This window comes from Saccopteryx bilineata, chromosome 2 (genome assembly GCF_036850765.1).
Source record: "Saccopteryx bilineata isolate mSacBil1 chromosome 2, mSacBil1_pri_phased_curated, whole genome shotgun sequence".
Classification (NCBI taxonomy): Eukaryota; Metazoa; Chordata; class Mammalia; order Chiroptera; family Emballonuridae; genus Saccopteryx; species Saccopteryx bilineata.
The window spans coordinates 265,457,428-265,480,809 of NC_089491.1; the positions used below are offsets into that span (position 1 = coordinate 265,457,428).

At 45.2% G+C, this 23,382-nt stretch overlaps 1 protein-coding gene and 1 non-coding gene across 2 annotated transcripts in view; both read left to right on the top strand.

Annotated features, from left to right (window-relative positions):
* Positions 1-256: 256 nt before the first annotated feature.
* KSR2 (kinase suppressor of ras 2) overlaps positions 257-23,382 on the top strand; it is a 295,021-nt gene continuing 271,895 nt past the window's right edge. The window contains exon 1 of the mRNA XM_066260479.1: positions 257-1,404. Coding sequence (XP_066116576.1) covers positions 1,225-1,404 — 180 coding nt within the window. The 5' untranslated portion in view covers positions 257-1,224. The remainder of the gene's footprint in view (positions 1,405-23,382) is intronic.
* LOC136327882 (U6 spliceosomal RNA) lies at positions 4,698-4,805 on the top strand. Its single transcript, XR_010729941.1, has one exon. It is a non-coding gene; the product is annotated as a U6 spliceosomal RNA (small nuclear RNA).

A 23,382-nucleotide genomic window follows, 5' to 3' on the forward strand; every position in this document is an offset into this window, starting at 1 on the left:
CTGTAGTAGTGGCCCCCCCCCACCCCGCACCGAATCCCACTCCCCGCCCCTCGGCCAGTCTCCGCGCGCTGGCACACTCCCTGCCACCTCCACTGCCCCCGGGAGCAGCCTCGGCCCTTAGCGCGCGCTTCCCCCGCGCCCCGCCCGCCGCTCGTTCGCTCGCACGCACGCACGCCCGGTAGTAATTTCACTTTGCCACGCGAGCTCCGCATCCCCGAGAATCCCGCCCCCTCCCTTCCCCTGCCCCCGCCGGGACTGTCCCTTCCCTGGCCAGGTGCGCGAGCCTGCGCGCTCCTCCTCCGCCTCCTCCGGCGGGTCCCTGGCGCGCTGGGGCCGGAGCCGGAGCCGGCTAGGGCGGATGCGCGCACGGCGCCTCTCCACCAACCCGCTCCCCTGCGGGTCCCTCGCTCGCACTCCATCCCTCGCCGGCGCTCCCTCGCTCCCCCCGCCCTTTGATTGACAGGCAAGATGTCGGTGAGGAGCGAGGCAGGAGCGAATGCAGCAGCCGTCACCCCCGGAGCACGGCGGCGGCAGCAGCAGCAGCAGCAGCAGCAGCGCGAGGAGGAGACAGCAGCCAGCCGCAGTCGCCGCCGCAGCCGCGGGAGCAATGCAGACAGCATCTTGAGAACGCGCTAAAGCACCCCAAACGGTGGACAATGCCGTGTCACTGCAACTGGGAGTGGGGCAAACAAGATTTTTTTTGACATAAAAGCCAGCCAGCCAAAATAATAATAATAATTTTGCCCTTCACGGAGCCGGTGTGTAGAGTGAGCGCTATTTTCCTTCTTCTCCGCCTCTCCCTCCTCCGCCTCCTCTCCTCCCCCTCCTCTTTTTCCTCCTCCTCCTCCTCCTCCCCTTCCTCCTCCTTCTCCTCCTCCCTAAGTGTATAGACAGCATCACATCACCTGGTTTGCTTCTGAGAAACAGCATCTCTCCTTTTCAGGGACCAGAGAGAGAGAGAGAGAGAGAGAGAGAGAGAGAGGAGGCATTCTAATGGAGTCGGCTTGATACCCCAAAATAAAATAATAAATTTTGGCTCGTCCCCTCCTCCTACCCCCACCCCCTCAACCCTGTGTGAGATGTTGGGTTTCTTCTTCATGAGACATTGTTGAGAAGTCGCAGTGGTTGGAGAGGCGTAGGGGGTAGACTACCTCTACTTTCCCGTCGCCCCCCTTTTTTCTCTCTGGGAGGAGGAGGTGGGGAAGGGGGCTTGCAGAGCAAGCGATGGATGAGGAAAACATGACGAAAAGCGAGGAGCAGCAGCCTCTGAGTTTGCAAAAAGCCTTACAGCAGTGCGAGTTGGTCCAAAACATGATAGACCTGAGTATCTCCAACCTGGAAGGGCTTAGGACCAAATGTGCTACCTCCAACGACCTCACACAAAAAGAAATCCGGACCCTGGAGGTAGGTGTTGCTTACGGTGGGAAAAAAGAAATGCAATTCTTCCTTCCTTCCCTTTCTCCCAACCATCCCCTTTCCTTTGATTCTGTTTGGGGGGTGGGGTAGGGATGGGGGGCAGAAGGGTAGCAAGGGGGGCACGGTGTGGTTTTCTGTGATTTATCTTGTAAAGCCTGCACTGGACACCCCTGTCCTGCTGCTGTCGTCTACGCTTGGCTGGGTCGTGGTAGTAGTAGTAATTGTTATTCTCTATTTATTATTATTCTTGCGGCTGTGATTATCATCCGCTTCCTCTCTGAGTGAGTTCTCTCTCTTTTCCGCTTGTGGATTTGTTTATATGCCACGGGGGCTTGTGTGCTGGGTAAGACATTAAGGCGCTGCAGAGAACCCACGTGATCTTGCGCATTCTGCAGGTGGTCAAAAGGTGGTTTTTGCTCCCAGAATGGGGTTGCCTATAAATATATGCCTCATCTTCTCTCGGCCTCCTTCCCAGCCCTGCTTTGGCTCCTTGGATTTTTTTGGGTTTTTTTTTTTTTCAGTGATATACATGTCAGCAGGCAAGATGCGTTAAAAAAAAAAATCCCCATTTTCAATCAGATCATTTTGATGCAGGAAGCTGTTACAGGCCTAACATGTGTAAAAAGATTAAAAAAAGAAATGCCCGGCTCAGCACACCCAAGTGTGGAAAAATACTCTTGACTCTTGGTGGGACCCTGAGGAAAGGGGTCGGAGGAGGAGTTATCTGGTGACTTGTACCATTCTCTCCAACAGAACTTGAGGGGAGTTCCAAACAGTTTTGTGGGGGTTGGGGTGGATGCAAAGTTATTCAGAAAGAAGATGGCAGAAATTATTTCTTCCGAAGGCCATTTGGTCAAAAGAGGAATGTTTCAAGAGCCTTAGACTATGCCTGGCCTCCACAAAATCATTGAACATCCATGTTTGGAAACATCCGAAGGGCTGGGCTCACTTCCCTCCAAACTGGCCCAGCCATACACATGGCTTGTTTAAATTTGGGAACTCCCAAAGCTGACAGTTGCTGAGTTTCCCAGGCCTAAACTCTTCAGTCCAAAGGGAATCTTTTAGCCCTTCTGCACCCCCGCACCCCCCATTCTAGTCTCAATGACCACCTCTCTCGCAGCAGGAAGGTCATCATTTTGAAAGTGGAGTTAGAGTGTGTGTGTGTGTTGCATATGCTGTTCACTACCCTAGAATACATGTCTCCGAGCGCCTGTCATCTGGGAAAATGATCCTCAGAAATAAAATAAGATGAATGTCAAGGGTGTATTAGAGAGGCGGACATTCTGTTGGGTGGCACAGGTATTTTCTTTCTGGGAGCTTTGGGAGAGCAGTCTGGGCTAGGATTCTGCTGCTGGGGGCAAAAGTGTGGGATGCCCTGACCCAGCCTTCTGTCTGAGCAGTGCTTGAGATACTGCATGCTCAGAACTGCATGCTTGTAAATAAACAGGTAACCAGAGGGGCCACCTGCAGCCCCTTCTGTTCCTCTGAACCAGGAGTCCCACTTGCTAGTTTGTGGGTTATTGTATAAGTTTCTCCAGTTTTCTTTTCCTCTGTTCCACAGGCTCCATCCTCTGATAACTTCTTGGGCAATGGTGATGGTTGCAGCGGGCCCTGGGTTCTGTTGCTGCTTGTCTGCCTGGTGTTTCTTTCTTTCTTCTTTTTTTTTTTTTTTTAAGCAGGTGGATGGCAGCATTGGTCTGGTGGAAAGTTACAGTTATGGGGGCTGCATCTGTTTGTTAGTGTCCTAGTCCCAATAAGCCTCAGAGCATGTCAACCACTTTACCCATATTTCCCGTGGAAGAGTTTGAAATTCCCACGTCTTTAGGGCTAGAGTGGGGCCACTGAGGAGGGGCTGGTGACTTGGGGTCCAGCCAAGTCCTGCCAAACCCCATGTAAGCTTTGAATCCACAGGGTTTTTGTGTTCTACTAGTTCTCAATTTTTGTATATAAAAACCACACGGGGAGCTTGTTAAAAATGCACACTCCTAGCCTCTAACCCCAGAGAGTCTAATTCAGTTGGAATTGGAGGGGTCCAGGAATCTGCATTTAACAAACGGTTCAGATGTTTTCCTATTGATACTTTGAGAAATACTAATCTATTAGGAAACAGGTGTCATATATATCTCAGCTATTTGATGGTGACAACTTCCTGCTCCAAAACTCTAAGTATTAAATTGTGCAGACTATCTTCGAAGACCCCCGTGCATGTACCCTTGTAGAAACAAAAATGTACAACAGGTACTTAGCCTTCAAGACGTGTACTTTATGGCTAGGGAGAAAAGGCTAACAGTGTATATTTGAAATAAAATTATATAGTCCAAACAGCAAATAATGTGGGAAAAAGCATGTGGGTCCATCAGGAATGTGTTCAGCTGCATGAAATGAAAAAATCCAACCACAGTGGTTAATGAAACAATGGTATCTTTTTCTCATGTAACAAATCTGGAGATATGTAGCTTCTTGAGTCAGCCCAGTAAGTTCATAATATCAGAGCTGATGTCTTTGCAAATACTCATGGTTGCAAGATGGCCCCTGAAGCTTCAGCCATGACACTAAGGTTCAAGGCAGGAAAGAAGGGAACTGGGTACGTGTCAAGGTATAGCTGGTCTGTATCTTTGTTCAGCTCCCCCAGGACACCTTCTCCTCCCTACCCCACAGATGATGTTTAATTGTGCCTTCTTGGCCAGACCCAGATCAAATGGCTAGACCTAGTCATAAGGCTGGGAAGTGGAGAAGTGGGAACACCCTTGTGATTGGGTTGGTGGGTCCCAATCCATTGCCCTGGTTGACCTGTTGCCACCGTGTACAAAGTCAGGATTCTGCTACCGTGGAAGAAGGCATGAAGGGATATTGGGGACAGCCTGCACAATGGCCACAGCGCATTACAGGGAGATACTTTGGCGGAGGAGAAAGATCATGAGCTTTGGAGTTAGACTGATTGAGTTTTTGCATTCTAGCTTTTTTCTTGGGCCAGTGGTTTAAATTTTCTGACCCAGGGTTTAATTTTTGGCAAAATGGCAGTGATAGAATAATATCACCTACCATGGGGATGAAAAGAGAGGACATTTTCAGGGGTCCAGAGCTATATCTAGCACAGTGCCTGCAGACATTGAATGATGAGGATTGCATGATGTGGAGTAGATGGCATGAAAGGGACCGTTGCAGATCCGAGCTGGAGAAGAAAGAGCTTGAGCAGCCCGTACTTCTGAAGCGTGTTCTGTGATTCCTAGTTCTGTGGAATGCCAGCATTTTCTATTCTTTCAGCAAGTGCTGAAAACCAGGCACTTCGCTTCGGCAGCACATATACTAAAATTGGAACGATACAGAGAAGATTAGCATGGCCCCTGCGCAAGGATGACACGCAAATTCGTGAAGCGTTCCATATTTAAAAGAAAAAAAGAAAACCAGGCACTGTGCTGTAGTCAACAAAAATTCTGTAGACAAAATAAATTCTGTGGTTAGTATGTTTGGGAAAGGTTGAGTGAAGCAAAGGGAAACAGGTGTCTTTACTGCAGGACTTCTCAGATCCTTTACTGTGCCAGATACACATATTGTGACTCCAAGAGAGAGTAGAGTCTGCAGTTCCCTTTTTCCAAGGATATCTCTCGGGGTTGATGTTCCATAGAATAAACTGGGGGTAACATCTGGCAAAGCTGCGAAGCGGTCCTGGTGGAGGACCTGGAGACCCTGAAGGGAGTGAGGAATGGGGAGGGTTTAGATCACAGTAGGCAGTTCACTGGACAAGAAGGACAAACCAGATGAGGGCACTTTCATGCCTTCATGGGACAGCTCAGAAACCAGTTGGCCCAGAGTGGACAGTACCTGATAGAGTATCGCTGGAAAGGATTTTAGGTTGCTAACTCCTGGGGTCTGACTTAGCATAGGGGAGTCAGATCAACAAAGTTTCATCCCCTTGAGGAGTGATGGGAATCAAATAATTTAACAATCCGTTCTCTGCCCTAATGACCATTTTAAGTATAAAAAGGATATATTGAAAGGTAGTTTATTTCATGTATTTAATAAATAAGAACAACAAAAGAGGTACATGAAACTAGATTATGTTCTAAGAGTTCTAAAATATTAATGAAAAATATTAAATAACTCACAAAAAACAATAAAACTTATTTAGAATATTTCTATATTGCTTCTTGATTGGCATCCTCACTTGCAATTTTTTTCACCCATGGATGGAATGAACATTACTACGGGCGCTTAGAATATGCTGTTGCACAGGTGAACATTAAAAAAGAGCAAGGAATGAAAATATGTGATTTCCCCACTGGGCAGCCAGCTGCCCAGGTACCCACCTTAGAGAGAACCCTGATTACAAGTGCCATTTTAACATCCGGTTCACCAAACTCATCAAAAAATTAGGTTATCGGTTCTGCTGAACTGGTGTGAACTGGCTGAATCCCACCACTGCCCTTGAGGGAGGAGATAGAAGTCTTCAGAAGTTTGGGAGTGAATACAATAATAAAAGAAAGATATTTAATGGTGAGTGTGATGGCAGTCCACAGCAGGGGCCGTCAGATAGTGAATAGTTTTGGCTTTGTGGACCATGTGGTTTCCATCACAGTCACTCTGCTATGCCTTTGGAGTATTCAGCTGCTGTGGACAATTCACAAACGAATGCTTTCCAATAAAACTTTATTTGTGGACCCTAAAATTCAAATTTTCAGATCCTTGGTCTGTAGGGTGAATGAGATAGAAAAGACCCTGGAGGCACAGAGATCATCTGGAAGGTAACCAAGGGACAGTAGGACTGGTGGGCATTGGCTGAGTGCAGGTGGTTCTGACCTGGGCTCTATTTTGGTTAAATTTGAAGGAGAAGGAAATATCTGGGGTTGGGCTGGGGTCAGGTAAGTATAGAATCACCTCCCACAGGAAGGGAACTGTAGCCACACACTTTTCAGTTGTTTGGCCTTTGTATGTTCTGTCTCCATGATTGATTGGGGTATAACACGCCACCCCTAGACTTAATTATGTTTAGGACATCTTGGACTTCAGACAACAACTTGTTATTTCCCATGATTCTGTGTACTGGGATTGGCTGGGTGGCTCTGCTGGTCTTGCCTGGACCCATTCACATGACCTCATTCAGCTGGTAGAGTGTTGGTGGCGGAGACAGCTGAGCCTCTCTCTCCACGTGGCCTCTCCAGTGGAACAGCCAGGCAGTCTTCCATGTCCCTGGTGTTCCAAGAGGGCAGGAGCGAAAGTTGCAAGGAGTCTTAAGATTTGGAAGTCACAAATTATCACTTCCACTGTGTTTTGGGAGTTGATGCATGTCACATGGCCAGCCTGGATTTACGCAATAGGGAAATGGAGTCCACCTCTTGCCAGGAGGAGCTGCAAAGCCTTTGTGGCCATATTTAATTTGTGATGGGTGTAACTGTTTAGTGAGCACCTGCTGTGTGCCCAACACTGTTTTAGGCATTAGAAACACAGTGGTGACTTGGATAAGCCCAGAGTCAGTGTGGAAGAAACTATCTGAGAGTATGGATTCCAGAAGGTATGCTCATTGGGGGCCAATGAACAGTCTAACACAACAACGTAGCACAGCTGTAAAACAACAGCAACAGAAAACTGAAATAAAACTAAAAGAGCATGGGAAAGAGAGGGAGAGACCTGGGATAATCAGCAAGGATCTCTTGAAGATGTTTTGCTGACTTGAGGAAGCAAGCCATGGCATATCTGGAGAATACACCCGGCAGAGGGAGCTGCAGGTGGAAATTTCTTGGGTGAAAATATGCTCAGCATGTTGTTATAACAGTAAGAAGACCACTGTGGTTGGAGTGGAGTGAGTGGGTGGGGAAGGGACGAGGGACACAGTGGGAGACAGAAGCAGGGACCTGGTCATAGAGGGCTTGCCAGAGAGCCTTAGGTTTTGTCTAAATAGTGGGATGACAGATTGCTGAAGGAAAATAGACCGTCGAGGGTGAGAATGGACACTGGGAGACAAGTTGGGGGGTTCGTGTGGAAGTTAAAGCCCAGAGTGACTGTGCTTTGGGCTATTAGGCCGACTGGGAGGATGGGGTAAGTGGTTGGATTCAGGATGTCAAGTGCGTAGCAGGTGCTCATGAATTTGATATGGGGGTGGTGAAGGAAAAGGATTGAGGATCATTACGAGATGTTGGGTCTAAGAATTCAATGAATGGTGGTGCCATGATCTGAAATGTGAAGATGGGTGGGGGTGGGGGGCGGTGTGGTGGAATAGGTTGAGCTTGACGTCAAGTCCTGTTTGAACATGTTGCATTTGTTAAGTAAACAGTTAGGTATTCGAGCCTTCTTGGTATTCGAGGACTTCTGAGAAAGGCTGGAGATAATAAATTCTCTTAATCTCGGAAACATCTTTCCATGTAATGACACATTATTTTTAATACCCTACATGGTATTACATGGATGGATCATTTGGTTAATTTATTTAACCAAAATTCTACTGGCAGATGTTTGTTTATAATTTTCCATTATTATAAATAACATGGCAGCAGACATCCCAGTGGTTTGTAGTAATCCTTGCCTTCAATTCCTGGTGGTGGAATGGCTGGATCCAAGGATGTGGCAAGTTACAGGGTTTTTGCTAGGTTTTGCCAAATTGCCCTTCATCAGCATGCTGGTGAAAGGGCCCCGTTTCCCCATATCCTCAGCATGGGTTTAAGCTTCATCTTACTTTTTGGTTGCCTGTGTTTTGATGACCGGGAGCTCAGGGTTAAGGAGGCAGTTGCATCAGGTTGGAATCTTGTCCTTCCTGCTTCTCCTGGGGGAGGAGCTGGGAACCCACAGGGACAGGAGAAATACTGGCTTTTCCCCACAAAGTAGCCAGCCCGGGAATGCCGAGCCTCTTCCCTGCCTTGTTCTTATAAAGATATGGGTGGGAGGTGGTCTCACAATTCTGAGTTAGAGGCAAAAGTTCTTTCTGAAGGGTTTACTACCCCTGTGGGGTTTTGGAGTGAGCTCTGCTAGGGAACTTGTTACGCTTCTTCCTCCAATGGTCAGAAAACTGGGGGGTCCTCCTCCCCCAGAGAATCGCTCATTTTCTGGGCTCCCACCCACCCGGCCCCAACTGCTGGCACTGGGCCTTTCCCCTCACCCCCATCCTGATGCTCTGAGTCTTGAGGATGAGGAGGTGTCTGTCTGAGAAAGATGAGGGACACGTGGCATTGGGAAGGAGGATGGAGAAACTGAGGGATGGGAAGGAAAGAGGGACAAGCATGGGAGGAGAGAGTCAAAGCATAGAATGATTTTTCTTCAGCAGGGTTTCCGCACCCTCTTTGAAACCTCTTACGAGTGGGTAGTGACCGCAAGTGTGGTGGTTCCTGTTTTAAAAGTGAGTTGACTGAGGTTTAGAGTCAGTGAGTTGACCCCAAACTGCAAATGAAGGCAGCCACAGATAGAGGAAGAGGTTTACTGCTGTCCGGCGGGTTTCCCAAAGGTGTAGTGGACTGGAAGGGAAGAGAGGAAGATGAGAGCAACAGAGGGCGGAGTGGAAGTGCAGATGCTAATGGTAATGCAATTAGAGGGGATAGCTACAGGATTAATGAGAGTCATCGTGATGGCATGTCCTGTCGCTCAAATGCTTTCATGGGTGACTTGCAGACGACAACTATCAAAAGGAGATATAGGACTGATAGAGGCAAAGCAGGGCAGCCACAGAGACAAGGAACGGTGAGAAAAAGAGAGGCAAACAAGTCAGACCTGGGAAGTCCAGTATGGTAGCCACTTACCCCGTTGGGTAACCACTTACCCTACTGACCTGTTGAAATGTGGTGAATTCTACTGAAATGCGCTATGTGTGTAAAATGCACAGCAGCCTCCAAACTCTTAACGCGAAGAAAAGCATGTCAAATATCTCATTAATAATTTGCTTATATGGACACCATATTGAAATGATACTGCTTTAGATATATGGGGTTACATAAACAAGGTCAAAATTAAATCTACCCATACCTTATTCCTTTATTTTCCCGAGGCTACTGAGAAAATCTTTAAATGACATAGGTGGCTCACTGTGTATTTTGATTGGACGGCGCTACTTTTCAGCATGGAGGTGATTTCTCTCTGTTTTGTAAAGATGGAAATCCTGTTCTTGACAAAGTCAGGGTAAATATGGGCCCGCTGGAGTTCCTAGGCAGCCATTGAATAAAGCAGTGGATGCATCCCAACGATGGATGCCTTCGATTTCCCTGAACCATTGGAAAAGTGAGATGAAGGCCCAGGAAAAATATAACTTCATCGAGTCCCTGGAAAGTTTGGGTGGGTGTTTAAAGCAGCACTGCCAAGTACTTAAGTGGGTTTGGGCTGCGCAGGAGGGACTTTTGGGGTTCCAGTCTGAGTTCGGAGTTTACTAGCAAAGTCATCTTGGGCAAATATGCTCTCTTTTCTGAGCCTCAGTTTCCTAGCTTATGGAGTCAGGATAAATTTTTGCAAGATTGTTATGCTGATTAAATGAGATCATACACTGAAGAGCTGAGTGGATTGCTGGGAACATGGCACATACTTGATAATTGTTACTTTTGGTTCTTTTCATTATCATCCTCCCTATGGATTAGTATGGGAAGGTTAGAGTATTTCTGCCCTCTGTGATGGTTAGCGTATATTAGCCATTCTTGGAGGTGCCATTCTCAAGTGTGTCATTCTTTTATCAGTAGACATTAACCGAGCCCCCGATGTTTGAGAGGCAGGGGGCTAACACAGCAAGGCGTGAGAAGAAGAAACCCACGGGAGCCTTCTATGGGACAGCGGCACACCTGCTGGGCTGCAGGTGACATAAGTGAACAAGAGCCTGATACCAGATCTGAATCTTTGAATTCGCCCACAGATGACTCACGTCTCATCAGTGCCTGGCAGGCTTTAGTCTTTAAACCGTGTGCTCGTCACAACTCTTAAGTTGGATAACAAAGTACAGTCATGTGCCACTTAAAGACAGGGACACAGTCTAAGAACTGTGTTGTCAGGCGATTTGATTTTATCGTTGTGTGAACATCACAGAGTGCACGTACACAAACCTAAATGATACAGCCCAGTAATCTGCAACCTTTTTCCACCTCATGGCACACATAAGCTAATTACAAAAATTCTGTGGCACACCAAAAAATATATATTTTTGCCGACCCGACAAAAAAAAATAGGTGTAATTTCAATTCATTCACACTGGGTAGATATTGTTGTGTTGTCTATTGTCATTTTTTTATTTGACAATCTAAGCAAAAAGAGGTCAGTGTCCCTGACTGAATAGGTATTTCGTGTTTTAAAAATTGTTGCAACACACCAGGTTAAAATTGCTGGTATAGCCTACTGCACACCTAGGCTTTATGGTATATAGCTCGTGTTCCTAGGCTACAAACCAGTACAGCACGTTACCATACTGAATACTGTTGACTACTATAACACAATGGTGTATGTGTATCTAACATCTAAACATAGAAAAGGTACAGTAAAAATGCGGTCCAGAGGCTCAAAAATGGTATCCCTATTAGGGTAATTAACATAAATGGGGCTTGCAGGACTGGAAATAGCTCTGGGTGAGTCAGTGAGCAAGTCGGTCAGCATATGTACACACCTAGATCATGACTGCCCACCACTGTAGACTTTATAAACACTGGACCCTTGGGACGCTCCATGAAATTTGTAAAACAGGAGATTGAATCAAGCACAAGAGAAAGCAATGCGGTGAACATGAGATGTGTGAGGCTGCTGCGGTGTAACATGGCATACTATTTCACCGAAAACTTTTTTTCAATAAATAGAAAGTGTACACTCTAATGCTAAAAAGCATAGTATAACAGATACATAAACCAGTAACTTAGTCATTCACTATCATGATCAAGTATTATGAACTGTCCATAATTGTAGGCGCTATACTTTAATATGATTGGCGACCTGTAGGTTTGTTTACACCAGCATCGCTGCAAGCACGTGGGTAATGTGTTGCTTTACGACATTACCATGGTTGCCGTGTCACTAGGCAATAAGAGTGTCTCAGCCCTCTTACAGTCTGTGGGACCACATAAGCAGCCCATTGTGGTATACTGGTTATGGAGTTAGTTAGGTCTTCCAGCTTGAATCTGTATTCAGTTTATGTGGTGAAGAGAAAAATCAGCAGCTGTGAGACCCAGGGGTTTGAAAAATGCATCCTTTCAGGGTAGGAGGACCCTCAAGAAGTTGTCTGGGCCCAGCTCATGCCCGGTTTAGCTTGGTAATTTGGGGTGAGCACTGCGTCACAGGGATGACCCCTGTTTCTTATTGCGGTAAAGTATAAATAACATACAATTTACCATTTTAACCATTTTTAAATAAACAATTCAGTGGCACTGAGTACAATGTTGTGCAACCATCACCACCACCTTCCTCCAGAACTTTTTCATCATCTCAAACAGAATTGCTGCACCCATTAAGGCATAACTCCCCACACACCCCCTCCTCCACTGCATAGTAACCTCCACTCTGTTTTCTGTCTCAATGAATTGGACTATTTTAGGTGTCTCATGTACATAGAATCATATGCTATGTCCCCTTTTGTGTCTGGCTTATTTCACTTAGCATAATGTTTCTAGGGTTCATCCATATCGTAGAATGTATCATCCTCCCATTCCTTTTTGTGGGTGAAAATATTCCATTCTGTGGGTAGACCACATTTTATTGACCCATTTGTTGCTTGATGGCCACTTGGGTCATTTACGTCTTTTAGCTATTGTGGATAGTGCTGCTGTGAACACTGATGCACAAGTATTTGTGTCCCTGCTTCCAATTCTTTTGGGTATATAACTAGGAGTGGAATTGCTGGGTCATGTGGCAGTTCTATTTTTAATTTTTTTTAAAGGAACTGCCAGACTGTTTTCCACAGCAACGCACCAGGGTTCCATTTTCTCCACATTCTTGCCAGCACTTGCTATGCTCCATTATTTTTTTGTTCCAGCCATGCTGTGGCTTTGATTTGTATTTCCTTAATGACTGATTGTGTTAAGCACTTTTTTTTTTCATGTGCTTATTTGCTATTTGTATATCTTTCTTGGAGAATGTCTATTCAAGTCCTTTCACAAGGCAGCCCTTTGGTTTGGGTGAGTTATAATGGTTAGAATGATCCTCCTTCTGTTGCGTTGGATCTGCCCCTTGTCCTCTATCCTTTGGTTTTGCTCTCTGGAGAAGAGAGAATGAGGCCAGTCCTTATTCTTGGCTGAGGAAACAGTCTTCAGAGGTTTGCATCTAGATTTGGAACCTACCAGGTAGAGATGCAACATAGCTATGCCACAGACTCCTGACAAGTCTGTGACCCAAACTTTTCCACACCTTTTCCTTGCTCTCTGCTGGGTGAGTTCCCTTCTTACGGAATTCTGGAATCTGGGGTTGTTGGCAATGTGGATTTCCTTTTACCTGGGCCCCTTATCTACCCAGAGTATAATATCAATCAGAAATAGTAATGAATGTTCCTCTGTGTGCCTATCCGTAAGGGTCTTGGGATGGAGTTTGGGCAGGGTTGGGTGGACTGGACTCCAGCAATGAGGCAAATAGATAATAAAAAACCCATCAAGGGCCATGCAGGGGCTTTGTATTTAATAGAAGGCAGAGCAGTGTAGACGTCACTTTTTGCATTTCTTTGGAGAAATAGTGCTTTATGATAAACCCAAAAAGCAGTATTATTCCTTTACTATGTTGCTGGATTTGATTGATTACTATTTTGTTGGGGGTTTTGGTGTCTATATTCATGAAAGATATTGGTCTGTGGGGTTTTTGGGTTTTTTTTTGTACTGTCTTTGTTTAGTTTCAGAATCTGGATAATACTGGCCTCACAAAATGAGTTGGAAAGTGTTTCCTCAGATTGTGTAGAATTGGTGTTATTTTTTCTTTAAATTCTGGTAGAATTCACCAGTGAAACTCTCTGGACCTAGAGATCATTTTTCGTTCCCCTAGAAGATTTTTAACTACAAATTGAGTTTCTTTAATTTATTCTTGGGTGAATTTTGGTAGTTTGTGGCTTTCAAAGAATTGGTACCCTTTCTCTAAGTTGTTGACCTTGCATGCATAAAGTTGCTTGTAGTAGTCTCTTACTATCCTTTTAGTGGCTGTGGGATCTATAGTGATGTTTCTTCTTTCATTCTTTTTTTTTTTTTGTATTTTTCTGAAGTTGGAAACAGGGAGACAGTCAGACAGACTCCACATGCACCCTACCAGGTTCCACCCGGCATGCCCACCAGGGGGCGATGCTCTGCCCATCTGGGGCGTTGCTCTGTTGCAACCAGAGCCATTCTAGTGCCTGAGGCAGAGGCCATGGAGCCATTCTCAGCGCCTGGACCAACTTTTTGCTCCAATGGAGCCTTGGCTGCAGGAGGGGAAGAGAGAGACAGAGAGGAAGGAGAGGGGGAGGGGTGGAGAAGCAGATGGGCGCTTCTCCTGTGTGCCCTGGCCGGGAATCAAACTCGGGACTCCTGCATCCAGGCCGATGCTCTACCACTGAGCAAACTCGCCAGGGCTCTTCTTTCATTCTTGATGTTGATAATATGTGGTTTGTTTCTCTTATTGTTTGTCAATCTGGCTAGAGGTTTGTCATTTTTATTCATCTTTTGAAAGAACTATTTTTTGGCCTTATTTTCTGTGTTGTTTTTCTGTTATAAATTTTACTCATTTCTGTTCTTATTTCTTTTCTTCTGCTTGTTTAGGCTTATTTTGCTCTTCTTTTTAAATTTTCTTGGGGTGGATGCTTAGATTGTTGATTTCAGACTTTTTTCTTTTCTAATATAAGTATGTATTGCCATAAATTTCCCCTTGACAGACTACTTTAACCGCATCCCACAAATTTTGATATGCTATCTTTTCATTCTCTTTAGTTTACAAGATTTAAAAAAAATTTTTGAGGCTTCTCCTTCAATGAATGGATTCTTCAGAAGTCTGTGGTTTAATTTCCAAATGTTATGGCTGTTCTCTGTTATAGTTCTGTGATTGACTTCTTGTTTAATTCAGTTATGGTCAATGGAACACATTTTGTATGGTTTCAATTCTCTTAAAATGTTTAAGGCTTCCTTCATGACCCAGAATATGTTCTCTTGGTGAATGTAACACGTGTGCTTGAAAGGAGTGTGTATTCTGCTATCGAGGAGTACAGCCTTGTATAAATGTTGCTGGGTTGATGGTCTTGTTTAGATCCTCTATGTCCTGGCTGGTGTCCTCTTGGGTTGTTTTATTGATTATACAGTAGGAAGCATTGATGTCAGCTACTGCTGTTGTGGCTTTGTCTGTTTCTCCTTGCAGTGCCTTCGGTTTTTGCTTTCTATGTTTTGAGCTGTTTTGTTTTGTGTAGACACATTTGGGATGGTGGTTTTCTCAGTGAACTGACCCTTTATCGTTATGTGAAGTTACCGTTTACCCCTGGTAGTTTTCTTTGTCTGGAAACTCCTTTCTCTGATATTAATAGAGCCACCCAGCTTCTCTTGTTGTTTTCTTTAGGCTTTCAAAAATTGAGATAAAATCCACGTAATATAAAATTCACCATTTTAACTATTTTAAAGTGTGCCATTAAATGGTGTCTAGTATATGCTCACTGTTGTGCAGTCATTGCCTCTGTGTAAATCTAGAATATTTCCATCACTACACACACACACACACACACACACACACACACACACCCATTGTTTCTGTTTAGCGGTCACTCCCATTTCCCTGCCCTCCATCCCCTGGCAACCACTAATCTATTTTCTGTTGCTATGGTTTTACCTGTTCTGGAAATTTCATATAAATAAAATCATACAATACGTGGCCTTTCGTGTCTGGCCCTCTTCGCTTAGCATAATGTCTTCAAGATCTACCCAGGTTGTAGCATATGTCAGCGCTTCACTCCCTTTTATGGCTGAAGAGACTATCATTATATGGTCAAGCCCACTCTGTTTATCTGTCCCTCAGTGGATATTTGGGTTATTTCCACCTGTGGTTGTTGTGAATAGCGCCGCTGTGAACATTGGTTTGCTAGGAGGATGGGAACCCTTTGGGAGGTAACTGGTTTTCCTCTGCCAGAAACTGAAGATCTGCCCCCCCAGTTCAGGCCGGTCCACAGTGAGGAACTGGACAATCAGAAGTTCCTTCCTACCTTTTGTGGTTGGTTGTACGCTGTGGTCTCTGTGACAGTTCCCTGGAGCTCTTGCTATTGCCTGGTCGGCTAGTCTGGTTCTACATGCCAGGTTATAAATCGTTCACATCGACTTCAGCAATGGAAGTCATTAAATAAAATAGTCATTGTAAAGACAGCTCTAGGCATAAAAGCGTGGCACAGTCACTATAGAAGGAGATAGAGTATGTGTTTAATCAGAAAGGAAAGTGAACACACTTATCATCCTGCCGCCCGCAGATCAACATTGTTAACACCTTGTTACAGAAGCTTGGAGGCTTTTCCTCGTGCCAACATGTATTTTTATGTGACTTTAAAGAATAACTCTGTTCTATGTATTTCATCGTCTCTAATTTTCCTCTTCAAAATTACTTTAAGACATGAATGCCTTTCCCTGCCAAAACCATTTTTTTAATAGCATTTCAAATGACTACTAACATTCCCGCATAGAGACAGAGCATAATTGAGTTGACCCAACTCCCTCCGGTGAGTTAGATTATTTCTGATTTTTTTGTTGTTGTTGTTCTCATGAACACAACCTAATGACTGCTTTTGAAATGCAACCTTTGTAAAGCATGCTTATTTGTTTCCTTAAGAAAGACACTTTAGAAGTAGAATTACTGCATGCTAGTAAGGCTTTTTCATGCTAGTAAGGGGGTAGGAAGGTGGGGGGAGGTGGGGGGAGGATGTCCTTTAGAAAGTGTATACCCATTTATAATCCTTCCAGAGTTTACAAGAGTAGGGTTTGTGGCTTTGTGTCTTCAGGAATGATAACTGAGAGAGCTAAATGTTTCCAATCAATCTGTGACTTAAAAAGTATATCTATGAAGTGACTTTACTGCATCTGTGAATCAGCTTGTGATGAGCTAAGAAACTTGAGGCTGATGTGGTTTTTAAAACTGCACATTTCTGTCAAAATAAACCCAGAGTTAGAGTCACATTAATGACATGGAAGCCTAATTTGAGGTGGAATTTTTCTGAAGCGTTATCAGAAAGGGATATGTGTTTTACAGAAGAAGCTGTCTGATTTCCAGGGATCTCACAGTCTGTTGTTTTCTGGGACCAGGCAGGAAACCCGCAGAAGAAAAAAAGGGCAGAAGTAGGAGAGTTGGGAGGTGTCCTAAGGGCCACAGTGAGCTGGAGGGCGTACATCACATTTTATAGATGCTAGTATTGCCAGTGGGAAGGATTTGGGCCTCAGATGGCCAGATATTTCCATTTTCCAATGAAACCCAGCAATCAAAACTCTAAATAAAAAGCAGACGTCGCCTTGTTATTATTTGATCATGCGCCTCACTGTTTTCCTCTTTAATTTAAATGTGTGTGCCTATGTTGAGCAAGGCAAAGGAAGGCACAGGTCATCAATACTACTAAAATAATTTGTGAACGCCAATGGTTGATGATTGCTCTTTCAGACTTTTTCCTAATCCTATCCATCCATGGGTTGAAAAACTTCAGGCCACATGGTTTAGCCCAGAGAAGACGGGGTAACCAATTAATTGTCGATTTTATAATGTTTGCTGATTGGGTGGCTGTTCTCGGTTTGCAGTAAGGGCAGAGAAATAGATGTGACTGGGACCAGACAGTGACACACACATACATACATACGTTTCAAACCTATACAGAAGTAGGGTGGATAGAATAATGCACCCATATGTACCCATCACGTAAATGACCAAATTGTGGCCAGTAATCCCCCTCCCTCATTTCCTCTGGATTATTTTGAAGCATTTTTTCTAAAACCATTATAGGTCCTGGCCGGTTTGCTCAGTGGTAGAGTGTCGGCCTGGCGTGCAGAAGTCCCGGGTTCGATTCCCGGCCAGGGCACACAGGAGAAGTGCCCATCTGTTCTCCACCCCTCCCCCTCTCTTTCCTCTCTGTCTCTCTCTTCCCCTCCCGCAGCGAGGCTCCATTGGAGCAAAGATGGCCCGGGCACTGGGGATGGCTCCTTGGCCTCTGCCCCAGGCGCTAGAGTGGCTCTGGTCGCGACAGAGCGACGCCCCGGAGGGGCAGAGCATCGCCCCCTGGTGGGCAGAGCGTTGCCCCCTGGTGGGCGTGCCGGGTGGATCCCAGTCGGGCACATGCGGGAGTCTGTCTGACTGTCTCTCCCTGTTTCCAGCTTCAGAAAAATGAAAATAAATAAATAAATAAATAAAACCATTATAGCATTTCATCCTCAAATACTGTACATATATTTCTAACAGATACTAAATACTCTGTTTTAAGTATAACCAGATTACTGTTATCCTATCAGTAATTCCTAGATCAGATATTTACCTAAAATGACAAATCAAACAACCTTGCCCTATCTCTCCTGGCATTACTTAAAAACAGTCTTGAAAACTGTCTTTGGAGTCACTTTACAAAAAAAAAAACAAGTCTCTTTATTTTTCCTTGATCTGAAAATATAGCCTTCACGACGGCTAATTGATGATGGCCAATGACTTTTATTCATTCAAAACGTAGAGATAGTCAAGTCCACACTCAACAAACAAGATGTGCTGCCACTGAAGTTGATTATGACATATTCTGAGCATGGGGTCTGGGAGGAAACTCAGAGCTTTGGTGTTGGGTATGGTCAGCCATTTCCGAGGTCTACTCAAAAAGGGGGCGTGGTTGGTGAGTGTCGGTATCCTTCATTCACTCATTCATTCCACCTTGTGTTATCTGCCTTAGACTGGAACGAAGTCTTGCCTATGTGGTACTTGGGGACCTAGAAACATATTGCATATCAGGCACTGTGCGAAGTACTTGGGACACAGCCTATACAGCTTATGGATCTAGTGATGTGATTTAAAATGGAGACCTGGCGGATGATGGAGTTAACTAGAGCTGAGGAAAGACTTGTCCAGCTGGAGAGACAGTATAAATATTGATTGACTTACGACCTATGCACCTTATGACCATTCGACTTTACCATTTGACCACAATCACTAGCCACGACTGTTCCGCGTCTGGCAGCACAAGCGTTGCCCAGCTGGGTGTACGACAGTGCGGACCAGCTTCCTGCAGCACTACCATCTCCACGTGCACCATTTCAACTGTTATCCCAGACTCGGTACAGCAATTTGTGTTTTGTGTCTTGGATATTTTTCATCAAACCCCTCCCAAGATGTCTACCAAGAGGAAATTGTCTTTGCAAATGTTAAACCAGTTGTACTGGTAATGCAGTGTTTTACTTAAACCTGACGAATGTAAAAATAAGAAACAAAATGATGTAGAGATGATACAAATTTTGGCATAAAATGAACAAAGAAAATTCTGTTATATAACAATAATGAAAGAAAATTATGATAAAATATGACTTAAAGATTTTTATAACATCATTTCAGAGTACTGTACATATAGCCTACTCAACTTACGACCAAATTGTGTTACGACCAATCGTGGTCGTAAGTCGAGCACTAGCTGTATGTGCAAAAGCCCAGAGGAGGGAAACAGCATGGGGTGTTTGAGGAAGTGAATGAAGTTCAACATGGCCGAGTGTACAGAGTGTTTTGGGCCCATGGGAGGGCCCGGAGGTGGGGCAGTACTTTCCCCTTTATCTTAACTGGGTTCCTTTGCATTTTTTTTCTACTTTGTCTCCTCCTCCTTATCAAACAGTGAGGCTATCTCATTGCCAGGTTGAATAAAACTCTAATCTATGCCTTCCACTTTTCAACTACGATTTGAAAAGCGTAACAGAAATGTAGTGGTTCCCCAAGGTGGAGGCGGGTTCTTTAACACCACAACAAAACAAGCCATCCCATGATCGTCACAGCCGGGCGAGACTTCGAGAAGAGTTGGGTGAAGGGAGAGAAAATACAGCCGGGAGGTAAGGGGCGGTGGCATGGAAATACATTTTAAGCCTTCTGCTTTGTGGTTTAATATTAACAGCAGTGCAGAAAACGTCTCTGCAGAGTTATGAAAAATTCATTACTAGCATGCTACAGGTCTGAGAGAGCTGGTCATTCTTTGATCAGATTAACAATAATGGGAGCAGTCTTATATTAACTCAGATTAAGAGGAGGACTCTCCTCCACCACTATTTGGTCATATGTGTATAATCACATTTCCCCGCCGCCAGTCGCCCTTGGTTGTCTGCTGAGATGGGACTTCGGGTCTTTGCAAAGGTAGAACCAGGACTGCAGAGGGTGGGCTGAGTCCAGATGCCACCTTGAAATTGAGGTCGCAGGGAGGAAGAGTCCCTGGACACGCTTCCTGTGTCCCAGCTTTTGTCTCGTTTCCCTGACACTGCCCTTCTTCCTGGGTCTGTTTCATCCCGACTCAGAACTTCCCAGGGTTGGGCACCTACACTGTGCCACGTGGTGTTTTAGGTGCTAAGGATACCGCCGTGAGTAACAAAGGCAAAGGGCCCTACTTTAGGGTTCAGGGGAGATAGACAATAAGCAAATAAACAGAGTAAGGAAACTAAAAACATGCTAGAAGGTGGTATTATGAAAAAAAAAAAAAAAGAGAGAAAGAGCAGGAAAAGATGACATCTGAACAAACACCAAAAGGAAGTGAGGGAGTGATTCATGAGGATATGTGAGGCAGGGGGAAGAGCTCTTAGAAGGGGGAGCAATGGCTTGTGCAAAGGCCCTGTGATCTTGGGGGAACAGCTAGGACACTATTGGAGTGGAGAGCCGATGATCAGGTCAGAGCAGCAAAGTGAGGCCAGAGCAGCAGGCTCTCTTAGACCAGTATAAAGAATGGAAATGTCTTACAGGGTTTTGTGCAGAGGAGTTCATTATCTCACTTGAGTTTTATTAGCACCTTTCTAGCCGATGGTTGAGATTAGATTGGAAGGGACATGAACAGAAGCAGGTAGATGAGTCAGAAGATTATTGCAGGTGAGAGATGACAGTGGCTCATACCAGACTGGTGAGCTGTGGTTGGATTGTGGATTATATACAGCAAACAGGGTTTCTGGATATTTTTGACTCTGCCTGTTGACCACTGTAAAAAATGATAGTGTTTCCTGGTTGTAGTAAATCCAAACTCTTGGTTGCAAGACACAGTAACGCAACTCAAATTGCTTATGCAAAAAGCGGGATTTCTTTGGCTCATGTAACTGAGAAGTTCACTGGTAGCACCAGCTTCAGCATGGCTGGATCCAGGTACTTTAGGAACGTAGGCAAGGACCTCTCTCTGCCTCTCTCAGATCTGCTTCCTTTTCTAGTTGCTTTCATTCAGGCAGTCTCCCGGTCTGGTGGCAGGATGCTCTCTGGGATCTCCACATTTACACTCTAGCGTCTCAGCTAAGATGGAGGAAAAGCTTCATTATTTCCCAGTGGCTCCAGCGAATGTCTGGGGTATTCTTTTCACTGATCAGGCTTGGTACATTTCTCCACTCCTGGGGTCAGGTGGGCACAGATTTCGGATAGGTCAATTCTGGAGCCAGGGAGACAGGTCAGCTCTTCCCAAACCTTTGGGACCGAGCAGAAAGGTTCTCCAAATGAAGCCCGGGGTGCTGTTTCCAAAAGGTAATAAGCTTGGCTGGAGGAAACAGTGCATTCTGTACAGGCAGAAATTCCAAGCAGGGTAGAAGGATTGAAAGGGTAAAGGATGTGTGTATTACTGGGGACGTAGGGATGTCCAGAGAAGGATGTTTCAGAGAACTTTTCACTCGGTATTCACAGCGTCGGCTGGGTTTACATAACAGCCTTATTCCACTAATCTATTCTGGGACCCAGAGACCTTTGCTTCCAGCATGTTCTCATGCCTGGCCTCCCCTCCAGGATGGGCCACGTGTTTTGGGACAGTGAGTGGTTAGGGAACTGGAACACAGTGCCTGATTCCAGCTCTGCCACCTTGTCCCTTGCCACTGTCTGTCTTGGGCAAGTTGCATAACTTCACTGCACTATAGAGGATACTGGGGAGGACCAAAGGGAAGAAGGTTTTACAGTGCTTGGGGGAAACGGTGGACCCCCAAGGCAGGCTGGCTGTGTTGCTCCCAGTGAAGGAATGCTTCACAGTTGCTGCTCAGAGGGCCACCAGATAAAAGGCAGGATGCTTGTAAGTTCAACTTGAATTTCATATCAACAACGGGTCCTTTTCCAATATCAGTATGCCCGTGTAGTGCATAGGACATGCTTAAATGAAAAAAATTATTCATTGTTGGCCCTGGCTGGTTGGCTCAGCGGTAGAATGCCGGCCAAGCATATGGAAGTCCTGGGTAAGATTCCTGGCCAGGGCACACAAGAGAAATGCCCATCTGCTTCTCCACCCTTCCCCCTCTCCTTCCTCTCTATCTCTCTCTTCCTCTCCCGCAGCCAAGACTCCATTGGAGCAAAGTTGACCCCAAGCGCTGAGGAAAGCTGCATGGCCTCAGCCTCAGGCGCTAGAATGGCTTTGCTTGCAATGGGGCAGCGACCCAGATGTGCAGAGCATCACCCCTTGGTTGGGCGTGCCGGGTGGATTCTAGTTGGGCGCATGTGGGAGTTTGTCTGACTGCCTCCTCGTTTCTAACTTCGGAAAAATAGAAAATACAAAAAAAAATTATTTATTGTTTATCTGAAATTCACATTAAATTGAACATCCTTTTATTTTATTTTGCTAAATCTGGTGATCATAACAAGAAAATGTGTTATTATCAGTGATCACTCACAGATCACCCCACTTCATGCCAGTACCAGGAACAGTCTCCAAACTTCTGGCATCTCTGGTGTTTTCAGATTGGACATGAGTGAACTATTTGTTCTCTTTTTCGACGATGGGTTTAGGACTAGGTTTGAATTCTTGAATTTGACTGTGTACCTGTGTCAATCCTATATAATCCCACATTAAAAAATTTTCATTTTTAAGATAGGTGTAAGTTTTGGGGAACAGTGTTGGCTCTAACAATTATGAGCCCTAACCTTGGGATTAACCTAAGTGTCTCAATCTCCCCATCTGTAAAAATAAGAAAATGACAGCACTTACCTCAAAGTGTTGCTATGGGGATTAGATAACACGTGCAAAGTGCTTAGCTCTGCGTCTGGCACGCATGACAAGTGACTCCATAAAATGTGAGCTGCTATAGGTATGGTAAATCTGTAGAAATTAATATGGCAGGTCTGGGATAATCTGTGTTTGGTTTTCCGAATTAACTTCTCAGCTCTATTTGGAAATTTTCTCGTTGAATTGTTGCTATGGTTTGGGCTCCACGCCTAGCAGATCGAAGCCTTGAAAGTTTGACATGTATGGGCAGTTCTCAGCTCCGGCGTGGTGGGGGAGGGAGGATTTCTAATAGAGATCTGGACTGGGTTGTTCTTAGATTAGGTAGGCATGATTTTGGCAGTCCTGACTTGAGATTTTTCCCCAGGCATGCCTTGTTTAGCAAGGGGGATGGTCATAGGACCCCAAGTTGGATCTAAGCCGTGGAGATGTGCTCCCTTCTGATTCATTTTCTGCAGCCCTGGTCCCTGACTATTTCTGTCTATTCCTCAACTGCAGGCCAGGGCTAGGTTGAAAAAACAACCAATCCAAACTCCGGGTAATCAGAAGTATTTAAGGGCTGGTCTAGAACCAGGGTATGGACCGGGCTGGACCAAGGATCACCCTGTGCATTACGAATGCTACTTTTTGCTTGAGATCATTTAAAATGGAAATGTCTTCCACACTTGGTGTTTTCATCCATACACTGCTCTGAGAGAGGCTTACAGGCGGCTGCGGGAGACCCTTGGACGGTTGCTGATGTCCCTGTTCTGCAAGACTCCTGTAGCTTCTGTGAGCAGTGTGTGTGGGGTGATAGAATTTCAGAGACAGATCTTCTTAAAATGAGTGTTGACCTGTCCAAGACCAAGTTGTTCGCAAAATCTCTATTTCAGTGTTAACCTTGTCACTGCAGCCAGTGTTTGCCTGCTGCCGTCTGTATCCCAGGCGCTCACCTGGGCTTCGTGCACATGACTACCCAA